This window comes from Buteo buteo, chromosome 6 (assembly GCF_964188355.1).
Source record: "Buteo buteo chromosome 6, bButBut1.hap1.1, whole genome shotgun sequence".
NCBI lineage: Eukaryota > Metazoa > Chordata > Aves > Accipitriformes > Accipitridae > Buteo > Buteo buteo.
Window position 1 is genome coordinate 17,957,000 of NC_134176.1, and position 21,975 is coordinate 17,978,974.

The 21,975-nt window shown below is 42.0% G+C and overlaps 2 protein-coding genes across 3 annotated transcripts in view; one reads left to right on the plus strand and one right to left on the minus strand.

Annotated features, from left to right (window-relative positions):
• BTBD7 (BTB domain containing 7) overlaps positions 1-8,667 on the plus strand; it is a 60,378-nt gene extending 51,711 nt beyond the window's left edge. For both annotated transcript variants that reach the window (XM_075029923.1, XM_075029924.1), the window contains 3 exons: positions 698-876; positions 1,585-2,013; positions 3,715-8,667. In XM_075029923.1, coding sequence (XP_074886024.1) covers positions 698-876; positions 1,585-2,013; positions 3,715-4,533 — 1,427 coding nt within the window. In that variant the 3' untranslated portion in view covers positions 4,534-8,667. The remainder of the gene's footprint in view (positions 1-697; positions 877-1,584; positions 2,014-3,714) is intronic.
• A 1,601-nt stretch (positions 8,668-10,268) lies between these two features.
• Positions 10,269-21,891, minus strand: UBR7 (ubiquitin protein ligase E3 component n-recognin 7). Its single transcript, XM_075029925.1, has 11 exons — positions 21,709-21,891; positions 21,375-21,508; positions 20,470-20,530; positions 18,802-18,897; positions 17,622-17,675; positions 16,317-16,422; positions 14,882-15,066; positions 14,193-14,324; positions 13,634-13,796; positions 12,672-12,733; positions 10,269-11,844 (listed from the first exon to the last, which is right to left on the minus strand). Exons 1-11 carry the CDS (start codon positions 21,880-21,882, stop codon positions 11,752-11,754), a joined length of 1,260 nt encoding a protein of 419 aa, XP_074886026.1. The 5' UTR covers positions 21,883-21,891; the 3' UTR covers positions 10,269-11,751.
• Between the last annotated feature and the right edge of the window lie 84 nt (positions 21,892-21,975).

The following is a 21,975-nucleotide window of genomic DNA, read 5'->3' on the forward strand; positions in this document are numbered from 1 at the left end:
CTGAGAACAGAAAGACCACAGAGAAATATCATTCATCATCAAACAGCAGCAAGAAGTGACATGAGGAAGTTTTGCAACAGAATGAATACCCCAAATTATACATAATTTCTTTTTGGAAAGGTTTCTTTTATTATTATTTCAATATGACTGCATAAAACAACATAATTTTAACAAGTTTATGTTGGCTTACAGTTTCTTTAACTTTTTTAGAATGCTTTTTCTGTAGTTACATACTGGTATTATGGTCTTGTGATTATAGAATTCCACGAGAAGTATGAAGCATATGCCAAAAAAATCAATGAATTCTTGGCCTGTAGAATTCATGAGGGAACATTCAGTTGTTATTTAAGATATCCTGCTCCCACCTCAAATCATGAAATTCCTGCATCATAAAGGGTTTACCAAGAAGGCTGTATTTAGCTCATTCTAGCAGAAGCTGGAAAAATGGTATATGGCTTTATCATTTGTATGATGTGTGTTATCCCATGTGGCTTAATGATGCTCCAAGTAACATGTGTTAAGTCAAACTGTTCTTGGTAGAATGCTTCTTTAAAGAAAAAGAAAAAAAAAAGCCAAGTCAGCCTGATGTTAGATTTTTCCTTCAGAATTAAATCTAATCATTGCAATCAAACTTGTTGTCTCACAGTTCAAAAAGTAATCTCTATTATCCCCGTTTTGTTCTCTATTATCCCGCCAGTTCCCAATCTTCTCATTGTAAAAGAGATGATCAAACGGCTGCAGGAGCTGCGTCATACTGAGCAGGTGCAAAGAGCGTATGCTCTTAATTGTGGAGAAGGTGCCACAGTCAGTTATGAGATTCAGATTCGTGTGCTGCGGGAATTTGGACTTTCTGATGCTGCTGCTGAACTTTTGCAGGTATGAAAAACTGCTGTGTAAGACAAATGCTTTGATTCTGTTCTGCTTATGAATTGACTTGAATGTGTAATCTGCAATAAAAGAACTACTTTGTGGTGTACGTGCAGGTGCAAAAATGCTTTGAAATCTCTGCATAACTTTAGAACTGTCCAGGTGCAAATTACAGTGAGACTGTTGTATTTGATGTATGTGATTTTATAAATGTGTAAGTGCAATGTATAAATGTTTTTCTCAAGTTGTTGCCATTCAGAGTGCTCTTTACTGCCACCAATTTTGGGGACAAAAAAAATCTGCTGAAGAGGCGGTTGATGAGAACAGTCAAACCATAACTAGAAATCTAGATTATGATTTATTCTTGAATCAGAGAGGAGAGGAAGTCTTAACTAATACAATAGATCTGCATAGTACATATCAGGACTGGGAAATTGGAAATCCCAATTCTGTTTGTACATTGCTGTTAAAGCAAATGCATTTGTTGGTCAACTTATTCACACAATGAATCTGATGCTTCTTGTCTGTTTTTAAAAAAAAAAAAATCTTTTTTCTGTTGTAGCCATAATCATCTTGAGTGTTGGTAAGGTTTTAAGTGGCACAACTAGCCTGTTACTATACTAGCAGATTTCTAGTTCCAATGTGTGTTAGTTTAGGAGATCTTTCTAGATGACTTCCTACTTTGTTTTGTTACATGTTAAGTTTTTTCCTTTGCAGAATCCTCACAAATTCTTTCCTGATGAGCGATTTGGGGACGAAAGCCCACTCCTGACAATGAGACAGTCTGGACGATGTCGTGTTAACAGCACTCCCACTGCAGAAACCATGTTTACAGAACTGGACTCTTTTGTGGCCTTCCATCCACCATTGCCCCCTCCTCCACCTCCATACCACCCACCAGCAACTCCTATTCATAACCAGTTCAAAGTGGGCTGGAAACAAAGGGTGCCAAGTCAACATCCCTCCCGTTCCTTTTCTTACCCGTGCAATCACTCACTATTCCATTCCCGAACTGCTCCCAAAGCTGCACCACCTGTCTACTTGCCCAGTGTTAAAGCAGCACCTCCTGATTGCACTAACACCACAGGTCTGGGGAGACAAACAGTGGCTGCGGCAGCAGCAGTGATGGCAGCTGAGAAGCAAGTAGTAAGTATTATGATTTCTCCTCCCTATCTCTTGCCACTCAAAGTAGTTTATAGAGAGGAGCTGGAGAGAATTCTTATGCTGAAGTAACTTGGCTTTGTTAAATAAAAGAGCATCTTTGTTGGTTAGGGGAAGAATTTTCTACCAAACTGGCTGTCAGCATTCTGCATCCCAAAGACATGCCCTAATCCCTGGGAGAATGAACGTTCCGGGGGCAGGAGCATTTTGGAGGGGCAAGGGGGACTCACAAATCTTCTGAAATGCAGTTTGTTCTATATTACAACGCAGCATAAGTCAACTTCAGTAGTGAACTGCATGCTGTAATTCACGGGTAGAAACAGTGATGATATTTTGGCTATTCACAGGTAAGTAGTCCTGAACTAAACAGGTGTGTATAAAGGGAGCCTGTGGAGAATGTGAAGGCCTTAACAGCTGTGAAAAAGATTTAAAATTGAATAAGCAAGCAGGAATTGGTAATCGCAAATACAAAGGGGTTCATTACATTTAGTTGCTGAACTACAGTATGATGCAATGAAAACAATGAACTATAACATACTGGACAAAGACATAGCTTTAGAAGTACATGAAATGCTAAATAAAGAATTTGGTAATTTATTTCTGCAGTGAAAAAACTGTTTCAGTGCACAGTTACGTCATAATGAAAACCTCTTCAAGTGCAGATTTGATCCGGAGTTCCGAATGGAAATACAGATTTTTGTTTTTTTCCTTTAGCAATTGTCCTAAATATATTGCACTCCTTATTATAATTTAAGTTAAAATATTTAAATTAGAATGGTTTGCCCTTATTTGTTCGAGGGTGGGTTTTGCGGCACATATTTCTGTTGATCAATACTGACTTCACTAAGGAAACCATATAGTGATCTTTTTCACATTAGAAATGTTTCTGCTAGAATGTTTCTATAAAAAATGCAAGGAGAAGCATAGACTTAATATAGGTGATATTTCTGTTCTGTATTCTTTCTGTAATTTGTGAGTTATTAGTAATCAATGATTACTAAAATTGCTTTCATTAAGAATGATAAATTTGAGTAGAAATTTTAACTTCTGTCTGGAAGGCTGTAATACGCTTGTCTTGTTGCAGGCTTGTTTATAGGTGTAGGTGAGAAGAATGCCATGCAATAACTTCCATGCACTTTGTGGATCTAGTCAGCACTGAACTGATGCTCCCCCACAAGCCCTGAGGCTGTCATGCATACACACACATGTGCCTGCAGTTAACTTTAAAATATGAAATGCAAGCAAAAGGGTTGCATCTGTAGTGATGAAATACATGTTTTGTGGCTTCCCTGCGCTGGAACTCTGTGTTGTAAAAAAACATTAACTTCTACACTGAGTACCTTGTTTAGTTTGATAATCGCAAGTGGCATAGAGCAGGCTTACCTTCTGAGAGTTTAACAGTACATTGTCATTTACTTCATATTCAAGACAAGATGTGTTTAAGAATGAACTACTATTGTGGCACAACAGCTTCATGAAGGAAAGAAGTTGCCTTAAGCTAGCAGGAAGGTGAAGGTTGGAGTATACATGTGTTCTTTAAACAGTGTAGGAAACTTGCAGGCTGAGGTTGGTCTAGGCAAAGGTGGATTAGGAAAATGCCGTTTTGAATTACAGAAACTGTCCTAAATACAGTTTGTGTTTTAGCTTTTGCTTTGTTTCCATGGACCAATTTCTTTTCTTTTCCAGTGTACTCAGCCCTTGCTAAATGAACTGATGCCAGATATCGCAATGGGTGTGTCAGCAATGTCTTTAAAAGACAGAAGATTACCAGAGCTCACAGTTGACACAGAATTAAGCCAGACGGTTACAGAGGTAGGGCCCGGTCCACCCCAGCACATTTCATGTATTCAGAACAGACACATGCCCACTTCTCGGAAGAAACATGCAATAGAGCAAAAAATAGATGCTCGAGAAAATCAGCAGGAATATCCTGACTTCTATGACTTCTCTAATGCTGCTGCATGCAGACCCTCTACTCCAGCACCCAACAGGCACAGTCCTTCGCCTTCACAAGGCGTGTATTTTGGCCCAGATTTGTATAGCCACAATAAGGCATCACCAAGTGGCTTAAAGTCAGCCTATATACCCTCCCAGATATCTCCTAAAAAGCAAGAGGATTCTAGGAGGGAATTCCTGCTCTCCCAAGATGGGCATCAACACAGACAAAAGAATGAGCCAATACACCTCGATGTCTTAGAACAACCTCCCCAGCGACTGGATTTGGCATTGGCTACCCAGGAAAATGGTGGTAATGGCCCAGTTCACATCAGGGGAAGAACAAAAATGGAAACTGATTTAACCTATGGGCTGACCTCCAACAGACCTTCGCTCTCTGCATACACCTCTGAAATGCAAGAGGAGAGACCCAGTAGGAGACTGGCAGATGATGAGCCATTGGAACACGGAGCACAGAGAAACGCAGATTTGGAAAGGGAAGATGCAGTAAGCAGAGGAAGGAGGTCTCCAAGCAAACCAGACTTCCTGTATAAAAAATCTGCCCTATGAAAGCAACCTCCACTATTTCTCTGTGCCTAAGAGTTGTAAGCATCCCATTCTCTGCAACTTTTGGCCTGACTTCTGTCAGACAAATTCATTCATGCCAGCAGATATAAATTCAGCTTTGCTCACTTCTTTTGTACATACATTGCTTTATTAGAGACAGCATGTTATCAGTTTGTTTTTAATGCTGCTTCTGGTTTTATTTTGTGGGAAATTTTTTTGGAGCAAATTTAATTAAGCCTTTTAAAAAAAAAAGCTGGTACCTTTTTTCTACAACCTGGTAGCCTTTTGCACCTGTACATCTATTTTAGTGTATTAGTTTTGTACTAATATGTTAAACTTTATTGTCACATTTAAAGGACTGTATTTTCATACTTTTGCATTTTCCCTTTCACCTGCCAATTCCTTATGTGCATTGGGTTGCACATTATGAAATGTATTTTCTTATGAGATAGTTATAATGTGTTTATTTTTTAATTATAGGAATTCCAAAGAACAGCACATCAAAATACTGCATTTTGAGTTAGAGTTTTTTGTTTGTTTAGATCTGAAATCTTCCTGATTTTTACAACTATGGTAAGAATCCAGTCTAATGTTTTGTTTGAAAGTTCTGGCAGCTGGTCTTATCCTTATATAGCAAGCCCACTTCAAGAATTATTTTTGGGTTTTTAAGAGTCTGGGGGATATTTAGGAGTCCAAATTCCAGTGAAATTCACTGGGATCTGACAGTCTGATTCTGTTTTGCTTTCTGGTTCAGCTGTGACCACGGAGAACTCCATGATCACCCAGAAGCACATTAGACAGACTAGAATTGTTCATTTGCCCATGCAGAAATAAATCTAAAAATACTGTAAAAATGATAGTAATAACTTGTTCTTCCAGCTACCCATATGTGGGGGTAAGTGAAGACCGGAGTTGAGGATTTGTGCTAAATCCTGGAGTGTCGGGAAGACAAGGCATAGTATCTTCGCTGTTGCCTGAATGGTAACCCTCCACTTGAGGGTTCCCTCGCCAACAGAGGTGCCGAGGTGACGGCTCATTGCCTTGCTTTCTCCTGCCTATGATTAAAAAAGGGCTTCACTCTTAGTGACGTCATTCAGTGTTCCTTACCTGATCTGAAGTGTTGCTGACTTCATAATTGCAGCTGTTCTGTGAACAAAGTCAAAGTGAAGAGTAACTGCTCTAGCATCATGAAATGTGCAAAGCTTTAGCACTCTTACATTACACTTCCATTTTCTGACTTTGTGCTTTAAAAAAGCAGAAATGAGATTCATCTATTAACATGATAAGAAGAGGGAATGATAGTGATCTGGGCTGCCTCCCTGCCTCTGGGTTGGGGTTGAGCAGTGCACCGGGTATAATGGTTATAAGTGCATCCTTCATACTTACCATGCAGTTTTTACCACAGATTCATTGTATTTAGGATAGGGATCTGATGCTACTGCAGTATAGTCATTACTGGTAAAGGCCTGTTTGGGTTTTTTAAATGCAGTTTCTGTAATGAAGAATCTCCCTGTAGTAGAAAACTTTAGTCCCAAGTGTGACCTAAGGACTACTTTAAGGTTAGGGTGAGTTGTTTCCTGCAGTTCAAAATGCTTAATACTATTTAAACAGGTATCTTGCTGCAACTTTACTTTTAGTTGATGGCAGATTCTTACCTAACCTGCTTCGTTAAAGTATGCCAGGCCTGGTAACACCACCACAATGTTATTGAAATATATTGAATACTGCATTTCCAAACTACCAAATAGCTTCTGCATAAATGAAGATATAGGTGTTTGAACCAATAAATCCTCATGTCTCCTGCATACACATCTATAGGCCTTCTGCTTCTGTGAAAGCTCTGCAGACATTCCTTTTGAGATGCAGCCATGGAAGGCATGGTGTAGGATTGGAGGAGAAACTTAGCTAAACTGTGCAGGTGATATGTCTTGTGGGTGAGGGGAGGTGTTTGCGTTTTTTTTCCTCTGTCAGCCTTTTTAATCTAGTTTTTTTGACCACAGTCAAGACAATTGGTGGTCCTGGCCTCATCACCAATATGTAGTATTTCCATGGGACTGCAGTGTAGAACATTGTTAAATGCAAGGAGGTGTCAGTGGGGGGACGGTGCTGCTGCTGGTTAAGGACTGAGGTTCACTGGGTTTCCTCTGAAGATTTGGGCACAGTGCTGTCTGACTGCATAGCTCTAACCAGACACTCGGGTCTCATGCTCACCAGCGCTAGAAACATTAACTTTCATCACACACAGAAACCCTGGAACTCCCTGCAGTTGCATCATATGTATGTTGGTAGCTTAGTTACTAAAAAGTGATAGCTGTCTTCAGAAGACTTAGTATTCTGAAGAATTTATTTTTACCTTAAATCGATAGATGTACTTTGAGAAAACTATTTTAGTTACCACAGTTTGATGTGGCACTGTGTGCCTGGACAGAGATGGGGCTGAAATCTACAGATGTAACTTTTAAGCTTGAAATTTGTGGGGACGTGGCTGATGAAGACTGAGAAGTTTTGAGGTTATGGCTTGAGGGAAATCATTAAATGCTTTGGCTTTGGAATAAGCTAGTGAGAAATGCCTCTGGAGGGGACATGTCTGCATTTTAGAATACAAAACTGCTTCTGAAGTCTCAGAAGCTGAGCAGTATTAAAAAGCATAAAGTGTTTAAAAGTAGGTGCAAGATAAAAGACAAGTCCTTCTGAGGCCACAAAGACAATCAGGCCATGTAGACAATCTGCGTTTTCACTTGTGTATTTTGAGTTGGGAAGAAGATAGCAGCTAACAGCAGCTGATTCAAAGTGGAAAAGAAGGATTTGTCAAATTACTGGAACTGGATTTTTGTACTCCAGCGTAGGATTTCCTACTAAGTTGGATGTGCAGAGGGAGGGGAGAAAGACCATCTTTATTCTTCATGGAAGCATTATTCAGAAGCTAGTGTTCATACTACATCGCACTTGCAGAACACACCTACCTGTGCTACCTGCTACTTCATGTTTTTCTCTGTCTACTGAAACTTTGGTGCAGAAGCTCATTGTTTACATGAAGCACTTTCTGATTAGGCTGGAAATTAACACCTTTTCCTCCTGTAAATTTGATGGAGATAACAGATTACTGACTATATTTTGCTTGAGGATAGAGGTATGAACATTAAGTTTTCTTGAATGAGGAAGACTCGTGCTCCTTGCTCTATTAAAGAGAGAGCTCAGACTTTCGTTTAGTGAGCAACATGCAAAAACTTCTTATTCCCCTTTCCCTAACCCCCTCCACTTTTCCTTAACATGTGGATGAAGAACTTAATTCCTAAAACAGATTCTTCCTTTGAAATGTTTTGTTGTTCCACGGAGTTACTGTAGTTGTGTATTAATAACTGCTGTGTTGATAGGCAGTTTCTTGTATTTTTCCTGTTCTTGAGGAGTTTCACTTTGAAAGTTAAGGCTGTGGCCACCTGTACTTGTAACCCTTGGTTTTTGGTCCTGGAATGTCCCAAATGTCTGTCTTATGGGTTTCTTTGGTTTGGGTTTGGTGGGGGTTTTGGGGGGTTTCTTATTTTTTTAATTGGTTGGGGTTTTTTGGAAAGAATACTTACGCTGTTTGAGGCACTGTTCTTTCTGCTAATAATTATATGCTTCTGTGGTAGAGGTGGTGCTGAGCTCTGCTGAACGCAGGGAACAGCTGAGAGAGAAAATTTAAAACCATATTTGGGGTTTCTGTAATTATCTGTACCGCCAGAAGGTCGCCCTGCCTTTGGCAACATTACGGTTTTGTTTCTTGTCCTTGTATTGTTACTGGTATAAAGTCAAGTGCCTTCAATGCTAAAGGCTCAGAAAACTTTCTTAAACTGACTTCACGTCCTATGCAAGTGTTTTTTCTACAACCTGCATAACCAGTACTTTGTAAAACTTGTTTACGCTTCAACTGTACATAGTGTTTTTAAAAAAAAAAAATAGTATTTTTATTTAGGTACCTCCAAACTTGAATTCTAGTCTTGTGTGATGCATTGTAAAACAATACATTTCTCTTTTGAGTACCATTACAGTTGTAAAAAGGTTTTCACTGGTTCTATTTTTCTACTGTTGCTGAGAAGCATGTAACACTGACTTTATCCTACGTATAGTTGGCATTTCAAATAAATGGCTTGTATAGAACATGCTTGTGCGACTTCTTCCAATTAACTGTTACCTGCAGGCTGCTGCAGTGCTGCCAGCTGACACACAGGCTAAAGCAACCGTGGTGTTGTCATCATTCCAAACTTGCAGTGACTGAGGGCCAAGGGGAAAGGAGTGGTTTGATGCGAACAGTAAAGGCTCTTAAAACTGACAAGGTTTGTTGTTCCTTCTGGAGAGAAAAATGCACAATAATGCCTTGAACATCAAGGATATGATACAAACCAGTGTAAGAGGACTTCAAAATTAGTGGCACTGTTCAAGCAGATCATGAAAAAGGAAGAGCACTTCACTGAAGTAGTTCAGTGAGTTCTGGCTGGAGCTTAATTGACTGAGACTATTCACTGTTGAAGGCAATAGGATTACTTGTAGTGGAGGCAGTGGGACTTAGCCCTTGATCTAGGAAGTGTGTATTTTCTCAGCAGAGCCGCTCGTTAAGTACCCACCATTCTCTTCTGGACTTGCAGTTATCCTGCATCAGCTGAATATTCATGACATCTCTTTCACAGAAACAACTGCTTCACTACTTCAGAGAGATGACTCAAGTCTAGAACTGTGTCATCCAGCAGCAGAAAACCTTGACTAGTCTCACTTTGATGTACAACAGCAACATAACTGTGGGTTATGTCCTGACATAAAGTGGGGGTGGGCAGAGAGTGTACTGCGTGGTCTTAAATGTTAATTATTGACACCTTCATTCCTACATCCAGGAAGTTGAGTTCTAGGAGCAACTTCCTAAACTAGACAAATTTAACATGTATTGTTAAAGGCTTTCTGTGTGTTTTGCAACAGTGTTCTTCTAAGTCTGCTAACTCTGCCTCTTCCCTCGGGGGGAACCTTCAGGAAGAAAGCAAAACTGTGTTAAAGAAGGTGGGGGAGGTGATAGTTAGGGGCTGGGCCCACTTCAGGTAAACCCTGCTCTGTGACTGTAGTACAGGCTGATGCCAAGAATGGACAATGCACGTCATCAGTGCTGACCCTGCGCTGTGCAAGTGTAGCTGTATTAACTCCTTTCTGTGGAAATTATGTACCTGGTTCAAAAAACTTCCTGCAGCTGATCTCCTCTCTCTAGACAGCATTGCTGTCATTTCCTGAGCACAGCAAGTGGTGGGACTGGGCCTCGCTGTAGTACTGGCTTGCATCCTGGTACCTGTTTCTGCTTTTTTACTTTTTCATACACTGGGGGACAATACCACAACTTGGAAAACCTGATGTTCTGGTGATCGGAGCTCAGAGCTGGAACCCAGGACAGTGCTTGCCTCTGGGCACCCTCTCCCCTTTAGTGAATTACATGCCAAGAACTGCAATACAGATGAAACATCATCCCATTCTTTTTTTTCCTGCTCAGAACTGTACTTGCAAGTGGGATGCCAGCCCTTGTTCCACACCTGCCTGCAACAGTGTGGGTCAGGGCAGAGGCAAAGGTCCAGGAATACCAGGCTTGGCTTGGCCCAATGCTTGACTCGGCCCCTGAGATGTACCTTGGCCCCCCGGCCAACAGGCCATTGCTGTGCTGCCCTGTGTTTGTCTGGAGCGTGGATGGAAACAAAACACTGCAGCAGCACTTCAAAAAAACAAGAGAGTACTGATTGAACAGTTATTTAATTTTTAGATAGATAGTGTAGTTAGATATGCAGTTACAACTCCCATAACAGTTGCTACAAAAAAGCACATACAATACCCAGAGTTAAATTTAAAAGCAACTAGTCATTTCGCATGAAACAAACTGATGAACTGAGCCTCTATGCTAGAACTAGCTTTTGTAAATAATGTGGTCAGAAACAATTAATAGGGAGAATGATAGATAAAGGGCTGATTTTCTTCTCAAAAGTCATCATGGAAGCAGAATAGTACCCCCGGTAAAGAAATTCTCCAACTACGTAAAGCAGGAGTTAAAATTAGAACCTTCTTAAAGCGTGTTTTGGGGTTTGTGGGTAAAGAGAACTAAAAACTACATTAGGCTCTAAACTTATGAAAAGTCAGTATTTAATTGTAGCTAAGTGTAGATTCTTAAAAGTCAGCAGAACATCTCCTGTTCCATGATTATCACAGTGGTTATAAAAAGATCACGTTTTATACTGCAGCAAAATTCCAGGATGCTGCAGTGTTTTCAGGAACATTTAGGAACTAGAATAATTTGCAGCAGGCTAATTTTTAAAATCAAAGCGCATTAGAAGTCCTATAACAAACCCACCTCTGATGCTTAATTTGTAATTTAGTACCTCCTCCTGGATATTGTTTATATTCTAGTGAGTGGATAAAGTTCATGTGACAAATTTTTGTGTGTAAAACATCACTGTACAATATTAGAAGCAAAGTTTTTGAATTTATAAAAACAGAACATTCTGGTGCATCAAGCCTAACCTACAGTTTCTCATTTTTCACCTGCCTAGGGAGCGCCTCCACAGTGGGGAGCGAGCATGCGGAAGTGCAGTGCTGTTTACTTCAGCTGATGTGACCCAAATGCCAGAATGCAACTTCACCCAACGGCCATGACCATAAGGCATGCCTGCTTTACCCCTTTCAGGAGCTTTGCCTCCCTCCATGACGTAAACAGACACTCGCTTCGTGCAGGCAGCCTTCGCTAGAATCGCTGCACCCCGAAGAGATGATACACAGCCATTTAAAGCAGGAAAGCAACGCACTCCCGCCCTGCAAAGCGCCCTGAGTGTGTGTTGCCTGCACTGCACAGAGGGGAGGGCAGGCAGACCCCACCTGGGTTTTAGTGCAGCGTACAGCTGTAGGCACTAACAGTAGAACAGGTGAAAGGCTAAAGGGAATACATGTGGCACACACTGTTCTTGGAACAAGCCATCCTCCCCCTGGAGACACGGCCAGCTTTCAGGAGTGGAATGCAAAGTCGATCAGTACTGAAATCCCTATAAATGCAATGTACCTGTTAAGAACATGTTTTAGTCGCTACAAGTAAAGGAAGTATGAGACAAAATGAAGATGTTTCTTGGGACAGTTGGATTTTGATGAGAAGCTGAACACTGAAGATGCCTCTTCTGGTTGCCAATGAGTATTGTTTTCCCAGTTTTCCTTTCAGACCCAGACTCTCTCAGTCTAACTACAGTAGTACTGCATCCTGTTAGTCCGTCGTCTTTTCCGTGACTGAAATTCCTCAAAGAAGTGCTGAATGTCTTCTCTTTTAACCACCTAGGGGAAGCAACATGAAACCCAAGTTGTGGTACAAGAATTCAATTAAACGATCCTTTTTTTTTTTCTTGCATGCATCCCACATGTAATACACAAGGCATATAAAAGCAAGTATCCTGAAATCTCTCTGACACAGCTTGCAAAACAGTTTTCCTGTTGTACCCAAGAGATGATTAATGCCCAAATTCTCTTATAATGAGAATACAAACACAGAAACGAGCTCCCCAAAGGTAGAACAAGCAGATGGAGCAAAACTCCTGATGGTATTTTTAATGGGTTTGACCACTTGCTTTTATCATCAGAAAAATTAACACAAAGCAAGATTTTCACTAGCTCACTTCACTCATTAAAATGTAACTAAGAATGGCAATTTAGCAAAAAAGCCAACAAAATGCTCATGGGGATTAATAATAGCATGAAAATTCCTCCAGAAAAACAACTGACAAGACTGTTTGCCAATATTTAGTCAGTCCTTATTCTTCTAAGGGTTTAAATTCAATCTAAGAAAAAACAAAGGTTAAGAGCTTTTTTCCTGAATACTTTTCCTAGACCAACAGAAGTTTCATTTAAATTTTAGAACTGCTCTCAGTACTTTGTAGACAGATTTCTGTAAAGTTCCTGTTATCTCTCATCAATGTCATTAAGGAAATAAAACTTAAATTGCAATGAAATCAGGGATTTTTAATTTCTACTGCAGTGCCAACAACCCCAGGAGACAGGAAAAAAAATATTTTAACATCGATAGCATCACAGTATTCAACACCCACCTCTAAACAGTACTTTAAAACACAGTTTCTGGCAAACAGATTCTGTGAGTTGTGCCTTACCGTTCCCTCATCTGCAAATCTCCTGAGATAGTCCGTCAGTTCTGTCTTTAAATCATTGTATTCTGGATGGAGAAGCAAAGGCAAGGGAAAGAAAAAAAAACAAGAAGGTACCCAGCTTTAGTTTAACACAACACTGGCTCAAGAAGACAAGTTGTTCTACTTCCTCTTGTCATTTTTAGATTTACTTGAGACAAATCTAGGTTTGAACTGTATTATAAATAATAATAATAAAAAGAAAGGCAAGTCCAGGTAAACATGAGAAGCCTAGTAATTTATCAGACTAGCCTACACAGTCTGATTATCTGTTCAGGTTAATCTTCAGAGAAACGTATAGAAGTTCAGTCAGTGAATTGCTCCCCTGCTCCCAGCTTCCCACTGCAAAAGCACGCATGGGTCATTCTGGGAAGTCCTAGCCTGGAACTCAAGATTGGGCAAGTGTCCTCACCAGAGTGCAAACCCCTCACTCAGAAGAGGGAAACATGGCTCCAGTTACAAAATACCTCAAAATACCCTACTGCCTTGTCAATATACTCTGCGGCAAAGCTGCCAGGGAGCACCCTGCACCCCCGCTTCACACAGACTGGCACTCGCCCAGACAACCGGAGATCACCAAAACAACAGAACAGGGTAAGATAAATAAGCCAGACAGCAGAAGTGTAAATTAACATTTAAATATTCACGTTACAAAAAATTACCATCAATACAATATCTAAGATGTTAAATAGAGGAAATGTTCCCACACCATGTAGTTCCTCGATGTAAGTTAAAGTTGTAACAGGCTGGAGAGGACAAACTTCTCTAGAGTAATCCTGATTGAGGTGGGTGTGCAATCTGTCATACAGTCTTCTACATGTTGCTTCAAAAATAGTTTGACACCACACTGCAAGACCTGATACTAATTCTTATTGGAAACTGTTCACTTAAAGTGTTAAGGTAGATTCTAAAAATGAAGTTGTATTTACCACAGATGAGTTCTACTTGCTGGACTCTGTTCATGCTGTTAAGGGTGTCCATTAAAGGATCTCTCCGCTCGGTGTCTTGGTCACTGGTACCTTTATTTTCGTAAGCCAAGACAGTGTCACATTCATCTGTCAGGAACTGGACTTCAAGCTCTGAATACATTTTCTGGAGAATAAAGTAAAATTTACTGTCACGTTACAAAACTTCTCAGGTGGAGATGCTCTTCCCCAATCCTTTTTGTGTATCGCAAATAGTAACAATAAAAATAATAATGTACATTTTGTATCCAGCATTTCAAGCATCTCCCCGTAAGGACTTCCAAAGCAATACTGGATTTAAGCAGCAAAGAAAATACAAATGTTTAGAAGCTCCTTCGTGCTCTGTTAATTCCAAAGGATTCAGTGTGTTTCTTTATGTGGGGTGGAAGGGGTTTTTAGGTGTTTATATGCAAAGTAAGAACGTTTACATAGATTTTATCTACAAGCTTCTCTTCAGAGATTCTCTGGGAGCTCCTCCCTGCCTCCCCCATGTCAAGGATGGTGACGAAGAGAGAATACACACCAAACAGTCTTCACAGGTGCATAATTTGCTTCTCCAGTTCGATGGCCAAAAGGTGGCAGTGTCCTTTTTTAAAAATTCCTTGCTTTGGAGTTCCTTCAGCTTGCAGACTGGCTCCTCACTCTTAGTAACCACCTGAATTAAAATGAGAGTGTTCAGTGCTCTATAACATCAAATACACTCTGTTCTTTCCAGCATGTCATTTTCCTTACGCAAGATTTTTCTTTTGTCTTTTTATAAACAACCTATATTACCATTACATCCACATCTGGATTCTGACGTGGTTTTAGCAGTTTCCACTGGAAATTTCTGTAGAAATTTACTGCAATAGCCATAAACGTTTAAGACATCAGAGCTCGACTATCATGCAAATGCAGCTACAATGCATAATACTCCTCTATTAGAAAAAACTCAGAATTTGCCTCAATGTGAAGGCCAGGTGGCTGACAAGAAGGGATGGATCTAACCTATCCACAAACAGATGTTACACCCTTGTCACCCACTTCTGCAAACGTGTTCCACAGCCTACGCTGTACTCCACAGAGACCGTGCATTTGCGGTGTCAGTGACTGAACACAAAAACAGACTGAAAGCATTTACCTCTTCAATGAACCTATACAGAAAGAGGTGGGCTTTACTTCACCTATCATCAGCATGAAGATGTACAGGACAGAAAAGAAGGTACATTTTACCTCCGGACAGGCAGACCCAGAGCTAGTGGATGGTTCATTAAACTGTTCCACTTGCTTTTCCTCCTTCGGTTCTTGGTGTTCCACTTCACTTTCTTTTTTTATTTCTTTTTTCTGCTCTTCACTTTCCTCAACCTTCAGGACAATCCCTTCATCTTCAAGGGAGTTCACTTTGGTCAAAGCAGGAACTGGAAGATACATACCCTCGTAAGTGAAAATTCTGTACTAGACAATGTGCAGGCTACCACAGACGTTCTCTCTGCTTTATAATGCAGTCCCAAAGAGCAATCTAGATCACTTTATACACTGCAGGGTCCTGGATATACTCTACAGCTGTCCAAAGACACAGTGACCTAGGTATACAGAGAAATGGCTCCCTCCTTCACCATAGTCTTCTTCACCTACCATACTCCTAATTCTAAAATACTCTGCTTCCCAAAATCTAAGCCTTAGGAGACGGTAAAGGGTATCACAATTTGAGATAGTTCTGTACTAAGATGCTTGTCCTTCTTGACACCCCTTGATAGCTATTGCAGGTTCAATAGCTGTTGCATACTTTTTTGCTGACTTGGTGTCAGAGTGAGTCCTTCATTTTCTCCAGACACGCACACCCCAAAAACTCCATGTCAGATTAACTACACTAACCACTTCCTTATTTAAAGCAAGTTTTTCTTTTGATGTCAATTCAAATGTGTGCCCTGTGACATAGCTAGTTAGAAGAAGGAAAACCAAAAACAAACAAAAAACCCCATTATGTACTGTATTTACATTAGAAGGAAGAGAACTCCAGGTAGGCCAGCTTGGAATCCTTAAAATTACCAATGAAATTTCTGGCACATAAGCGATCAATCACCAGCTGGCGTAAGCAACATTTAGGAAAGTACATGAAACTAGCTCTTTCCACAGAAATCAAGTCATCTACCCTTCCGATCCCAAAGAGACCACATAGCAGACAGAGGCCTGGCATGACCACAGGGAACACATGTCCTGAGCACAGCCCCAGTTCTACTCAGATTAAGGTTTTACACATTCATTTCAGGTCACTCTATCACTCACTCTTCGCTGCTCAGAGCCTCTTATACTCAGCTGTTTGCCTCACTGCTTCCCTTAGGATGGCTCTTCAGTTCTTTGATCCAGTTTAGAAATTAAGTTCCTTGAGACAAGTATTAAATCTTCATCCATCTATGTGCTAGCACATCTTTGATAAAATAAATAAAACAGTGAGCACCACAGAATTAAGATTTAGGAATGAGAACTGCATTTTTTTTTTTTTAACAACACTTACTGCAGCCCCACATGTTCCACTGCTGAAGGCAACTGTCCAATATAATGAGTATCATTTCTCCAACCACTTAAAACAGTATTATGTCATTAATCAACCACGTATGAGAAATACATGCTAACAAAATATTGGCTCAGATCTCTTAATTTTCTTTACCTGCTAATTGCGATGCATAAGCCCATAGGAAATGGCAGTGATTCATGCAGGCTTGGCACACCATTTCATGGAAGTCTCCACTTTCAGGGGGAACTGCACCAAGATGCTATCAAAAGAAACAAGCACGCAGCAGTGAAGCATTCGCTGCAAATTAACAGACTCAACTCTAGGTTTAGGGGAAGTAAAACATCAACTGCCATCACATTTTCAGCACAAGCGTACACTCCTGCTAACTTTCTACAGTGATTATCAACATAATTTAAAGACTGGAAAGAGATGACCAAAATTCCAGGGAAAAACTGAAATAATTCTCTCTTTGTCTACAGCCTTTTATGCCTTTTACATACCCAGAAATCTCAGTCCTATCTTTATCTCATTTCTAGATTATATTCTTCTAAACTGTCCTAAACACAGGACAGGTGAAGATACCTCTTGCACACTGCACATTTAAACTCTTAAATAACTTTTTATGATTGCTTCCTTATGTGTAAGAGATTGTAAGTCTTCGTATTGATCACATACTGAACATGAGAATTAAGTCCCAAAGCTCTCCATAAGCTGGTGAGAACTATTTAGGCAATTAAAAGCACTTAACGGCTTTCTTTTGAAAAGCATTATTGCAAAGATCACAGTAGGCAGCATAACATTCTTCATACATACATATATACAAAAGAATCCTGTAGTTTACCTACAGAACCCATAATTGAAGCCAATGATCTTTTTTTTTTTTCCCTTTGATCCTCCAACTTCAAACACAGAATTTCACTCATGCCCTTCAAGGCACAAGAAGCTAAATCCTTAATGCTTTACACATTAAATAGGACATTCACTGAAGTGCTGAGCTGCTTTTGAAAGACTTTCCCAAAGTTTGTAATCAGGAACCAACAACACAGTTTGTTTCTTGCTACTTAAAGGAATTACAGTTTAAAAAGCATTCTTTTGAATGAAGAACTATGCAGGTAGTTGAATATGATGTGACTGAGTAAGAATCTTTTTCTCTACTGATTGTACTGATAAGAATTTTCCAATTAGACAGACAGTTATAAAGTTGTTATTTTTTTCTGCAGTGGTAACCTTCAAAAAGGTAGAACTTTTCCTAGGTTTTTTGGACTGGAGCGGACAGCAGTGTAAGATTAAACTTTCAATATTCCTTTGCATAGGATGAAAAGAAATAGCTTAGAACTCATGTAATAATCTTTTGAGAACTACAGCAAACCTTCCCAAGTAAGAACAACCATACAAACTTGACTGACAGTAACTTATTTCTATGCAAATGGAAATTCTGCGACTTATAAGTTTCCTTACCCTTCCATGGAACCAGTCTTCACAAACTATGCATTGGATCATCTCATCTGGAATCTAGATGAACGGTCATATTATTAGCACTAATAGCAACCGCCAGAATCTTTCACAAGCCTCAAACTGCAGTATTATGCAAAGTCTGCTGAAGTGAATTGCACTTCCCTCTTTACCCACACACAGGGAGCTGCTATTAATAAGTAGTTACTGCTTCATTAGTCAGTTTGCTTCCCTGAAGTTCATATGTATTTTGTTGTATTATCAAGACTGTGGAAATTCCCACTTATTATTACAAAACTAGTTTTCCCAGTAGAACAAGACATTCTCACACAAAAAAGCTGATACAAGTTAATACACTACCAATATCTTTCCTCCTGTGAACAGAAATGCATGAACAAGCAGCTTAGCAAAAGAAAGGTATTGATATTCATGATGTCATCAGGTTTATACAGGGATGCCAGAATCCTAACTTAACTGTCCACAATGCAGTACAGTACAAACTGCTTTGCTATGAAACTATTATTAATGATTCCTTTAGAAATGTCTAGCTATCTCTGAACTTGAGAGTTGAGTTCATAAAATACTTTTTTGTATTTGAAAGACTTGTGCCTTCCTTATTCTTTAAAAACAACTAACTTCCATGACTGCAAACAAAAGTGTGTGTGTGTGCAAACCAAGTGGTATATTTTAATACTTCAGAGAGAGAAAAAGCATTCTGACTACTGTAAAGGAAAGCTAAAGCCAGTGCTACAGGACAGACTCTCCCATCCCACAAGCCTTGTCAGAGCACTGTTGCAGGCACAAGGAAGCAGATTCTAGTCTCACCTAACATGTGCAATGTGTTTATTCTGTGCTTGCCACATTCCTCAAGATGATGAAAAACCCACCCCCTAAGGGAACTCTGTAACTTTAGAGAGAGGAAAGCAGAGAGAACTGCAGCAGCATTTTGTCCAAATGATGGTTTGTCCTCCTCGTCTGTCTTTAAGACATAAACATATTCTACCATTTAAAAAAACACCTGATAAAGTAATTATTTTATACAGCACATGACAACCAAAAGCAATATGGAACATATGATTTCTTAAAGTGGGATCTTCCTTGTAAAGCAGTTCAGTGACCACCCTTTGCACAATTTTGCATAAATACCATCTATATGTGATTATCGCTGTTTTTTTGTATTTCTTACCTCATCTTCAGGATCAGGATAAGGTCTTTTACAAGTACAGTATAATCCATAGAAATTGTCGTTATACTTATTTCCTGAATTCACCTTGCCCTTCTCCTAGGAGAAAAGGAAAACAAAGTCTCAATAGACAATGCAGTGAAAAACGAAAGACAGAAAATACGTATAATCTAGAGAAACCCAATTCCTGTTCCACTTTAATTCCTAAAAGCAATCACTATACTCATCAGCGTGAAAATCCAAAAAGAAAGATATTATCCAGATGCCTATTCTATACAGCGAGCAGCAGACAGGGCACTTGAGGAATACTGAAGTTCAAAAGGAAAGAGGAAAAACAGTCTTTCCAACTTTGTAACAAACGGCAACTGTGGTGTTTGTTAAGCTACTGCTAATCCAAAACAATATAAGCGTCTTGATCACCAACCATATCCGCCTGCTGCCATTATAGCAACGTCTGTCAATTTATTGTGCACCTTCCCCTCCGTTTTTTTTTTAAACATCCGGATTGTGATCCAAACCCAACTTTGTTTCATCTTACCACCGAGCTTCCACTAAATTCATGTCATATAAATCTCACTCTACAGGAGAGGATTATCTAAATTACAAAACATGCTGAATGAAATTCAAGTACAGGTAATCCCATTTAAAAAAAACCAGCTAATACAGCTGCAGCCAGAGGGCTTCAGAACTGCATGTAGTTGCAGCCTAAGGCTACCATCAGCCCCTGCAGAAACAGCTGTGACCATTTATGATGTTACTACAAAACGCCTTCTACCACTATTCTGACAAAGGAAGAATGGACAATGCGAGCACCGGCATCCATTAAATCAGCCAGATTCATGGACGGATGCTGAAGGTCACTTAACCTGTACAATTGATTTTGCACTGAACTGAAGGAGGAACAACCACGTGATCCATTTCATTGACTCAAATGAGAAACAGTAACATCTTAAAATTGTCACAGGTGTCTCTGTGGGTATCACTCGACTGTAACCCTAGGCTGACTAGCTCTGGATCCATCCCACTCCTGCCAGGACAAAATGGGCACACACAAAACCACTTGCTGTTTCTACATTTGGACTGTTACTACCCTGGGAGCAGCACTGCAGGCAAGCCAAGCAGCTTCCTGTCACTGCTTCCCAGAAGATTACCGATTACTTAACGAGTCCAAAACGCCCACCCAGTATGAAAGCACAGCGGGCTTGATACAGTAAAAAACTATCCCATCAGTAGGCTCTGGTGACAACCTATCAAAAAGATCAGGGCAGTAATGCCACCACGAAGAAGGGGAGGAAACTGTCCCTTTGACAGCAGCACAACCCCAAATTTCCTTAATGTAACTGCAAAATCGCACCCTGAAAGGTTCTCCTGAAGCCAGCTTAAAGCTAATGAGATAATTAGCGCAGGCACCACAACATGTTTCTGGCATACACTGACCATGGATGCAGAACTGCTGCATTCATGGATGACAAGGATCAAACATTCTCTCTCCTCTCAACATTTCCCTTTGGTCCCTCAACAGTTTTATCTCCTACTGTAATACTCCTGCCTTGTTTGACTTGCTGGGAAAAGCAGAAGCATCGCATGAGTCAGCACTGGCTGAGGCAAGGCACCAACCTCCCAAGACTGTTATTTTGATTCTGTATGTATGAAACCTACGTCTGAACTTACTGGGAGTAACTTGCACTGTAGATTTTTGAACTTGCTATTTCCACAGTCACAGCGGAAGTTCCTGGAAAGAAAAACATAGCATTTCAGGTTTTTGATTAACCAAAAACACATTACTTTTGTGTTCATAACAATTCCCAGCAGTTTATTAGGAGCCATAAAAATATTCTTGCAGCTATTTAAACAATAGCATCAGTCAGAACTGGCCAAAGGGCCTTGCAGCCTTACCCTCTCACATAGCATTCTTGGCAGATCTCGGCTAACACCATCATTTGCAACAGCGCTTGGCTGGGAGACCGCAAGGGCACAGCTAACCCCGGGTGCTGCAACTACCACACTCAAAAACACAAGCATGTATTGGCAGAAGAGGAGCGTGAATTGGTTCGTTTCCGAAGGCCGGATCCGCGCAGCTGATTAAGCTCTTGCCTCCTCCTCAGACACCTAAGCTCTCACTCAAATGGGGCTGGCACGCCAAGAGAACGGGGGAATACGGGCGCCTCAGGGACCCGACCTCAGCTGCCTGTGCAGTTTTGCTAGAGTGTACGAGGCACACACTGGAACGCTGTCCCACCTCACCGAAACGCAGAGGAGGCTCTGGGGAAATTCCCCCCTCTAACTCACCTCACACCACAGCCCCCCGAAGAGCGTCCCAGCAGTCGGGCCCGGGAGGAGAAGGCAAGCGGCGACGGCCAGCGTACACGCCCCGCCTCGCTTGCCCGGCCCGCGTTTCGCTGCGGGGCGGCTGTGAGGAGCCCGGAGAAGCCACGGGAGACGCCCCGGGCCCAGCGCGCCGCAGCCTGAGGGGGCTCGAGGAGCCGCCCCCACCCACCGACCGCACGCGCGCGCGCTTCCCGCCGCCGGGACGGGCACGCGCCCGCCCCCCCTCCCCTCCCCGCGCGCGGCGGTACCTCTTGGTGTAGAGCTCGAAGAGGCGGTGGGTGCCGTGGCACTCGTAGCTGCAGGCCAGGCAGATCCCCGCCGGCTCCCCCCCGGGCGGCGTGCAGGTGCTGCAGGCGTACAGCGCCTGCCTCTTCACCGCGCCCTGCGGGGCGACACCGGCGCGGGCTACAGGGACCGCCCGGGTCACCCGGTCCCGGTCCCGGTCCCGGTCCCGATCCCGGCCCCGGGCGGCCCCGCCCCCCCCCACCGCCCCCCGGGGTGCCCGGCCCCACCCCCGGCCGGGCCCCGCCCCCCGCGGCCGGGCCCCGCCCCGCCCCCCGCGGCGCCGGGCCCCGCCCCCACCTGGGAGTAGCTGCAGCGCTCGTGGTCGCTGCCCCCCAGCACGGCCCGCGCCTCCTTCTCGAGCTCCTCGTTCTCCGCCAGCACCTCCGCCAAGGAGACCACGGGCTCCTCCGCGCCGCCCCCGCAGCCGCTCCCCGGCTCGGCGCCCGCCGCCGCCGCCGCCGCCGCCTCCATCGCCGGGACGCGAGGCCGAGGGCGAGCCGAGGCGGGAAAGACGCGGCCGAGGCGCCAGGGGGCGCCACAGCGGAAGCGGAACCGCGCGCCCCA

What these genes read in the sequence shown, in the direction of transcription:
- UBR7 (XM_075029925.1), bottom strand. Translation starts at nt 21,882, where the DNA reads ATGGAGGCGGCGGCGGCGGCGGCGGCGGGCGCCGAGCCGGGGAGCGGC. An exon ending in AAGACTGGTTCCATGGAAGG is followed by an intron (nt 16,423 to 17,621) that starts GTAAGGAAACTT and finishes TTCTTTTGATAG; the next exon opens with CATCTTGGTGCAGTTCCCCC. An exon ending in CTGGGTCTGCCTGTCCGGAG is followed by an intron (nt 14,325 to 14,881) that starts GTAAAATGTACC and finishes ATTTTAATTCAG; the next exon opens with GTGGTTACTAAGAGTGAGGA.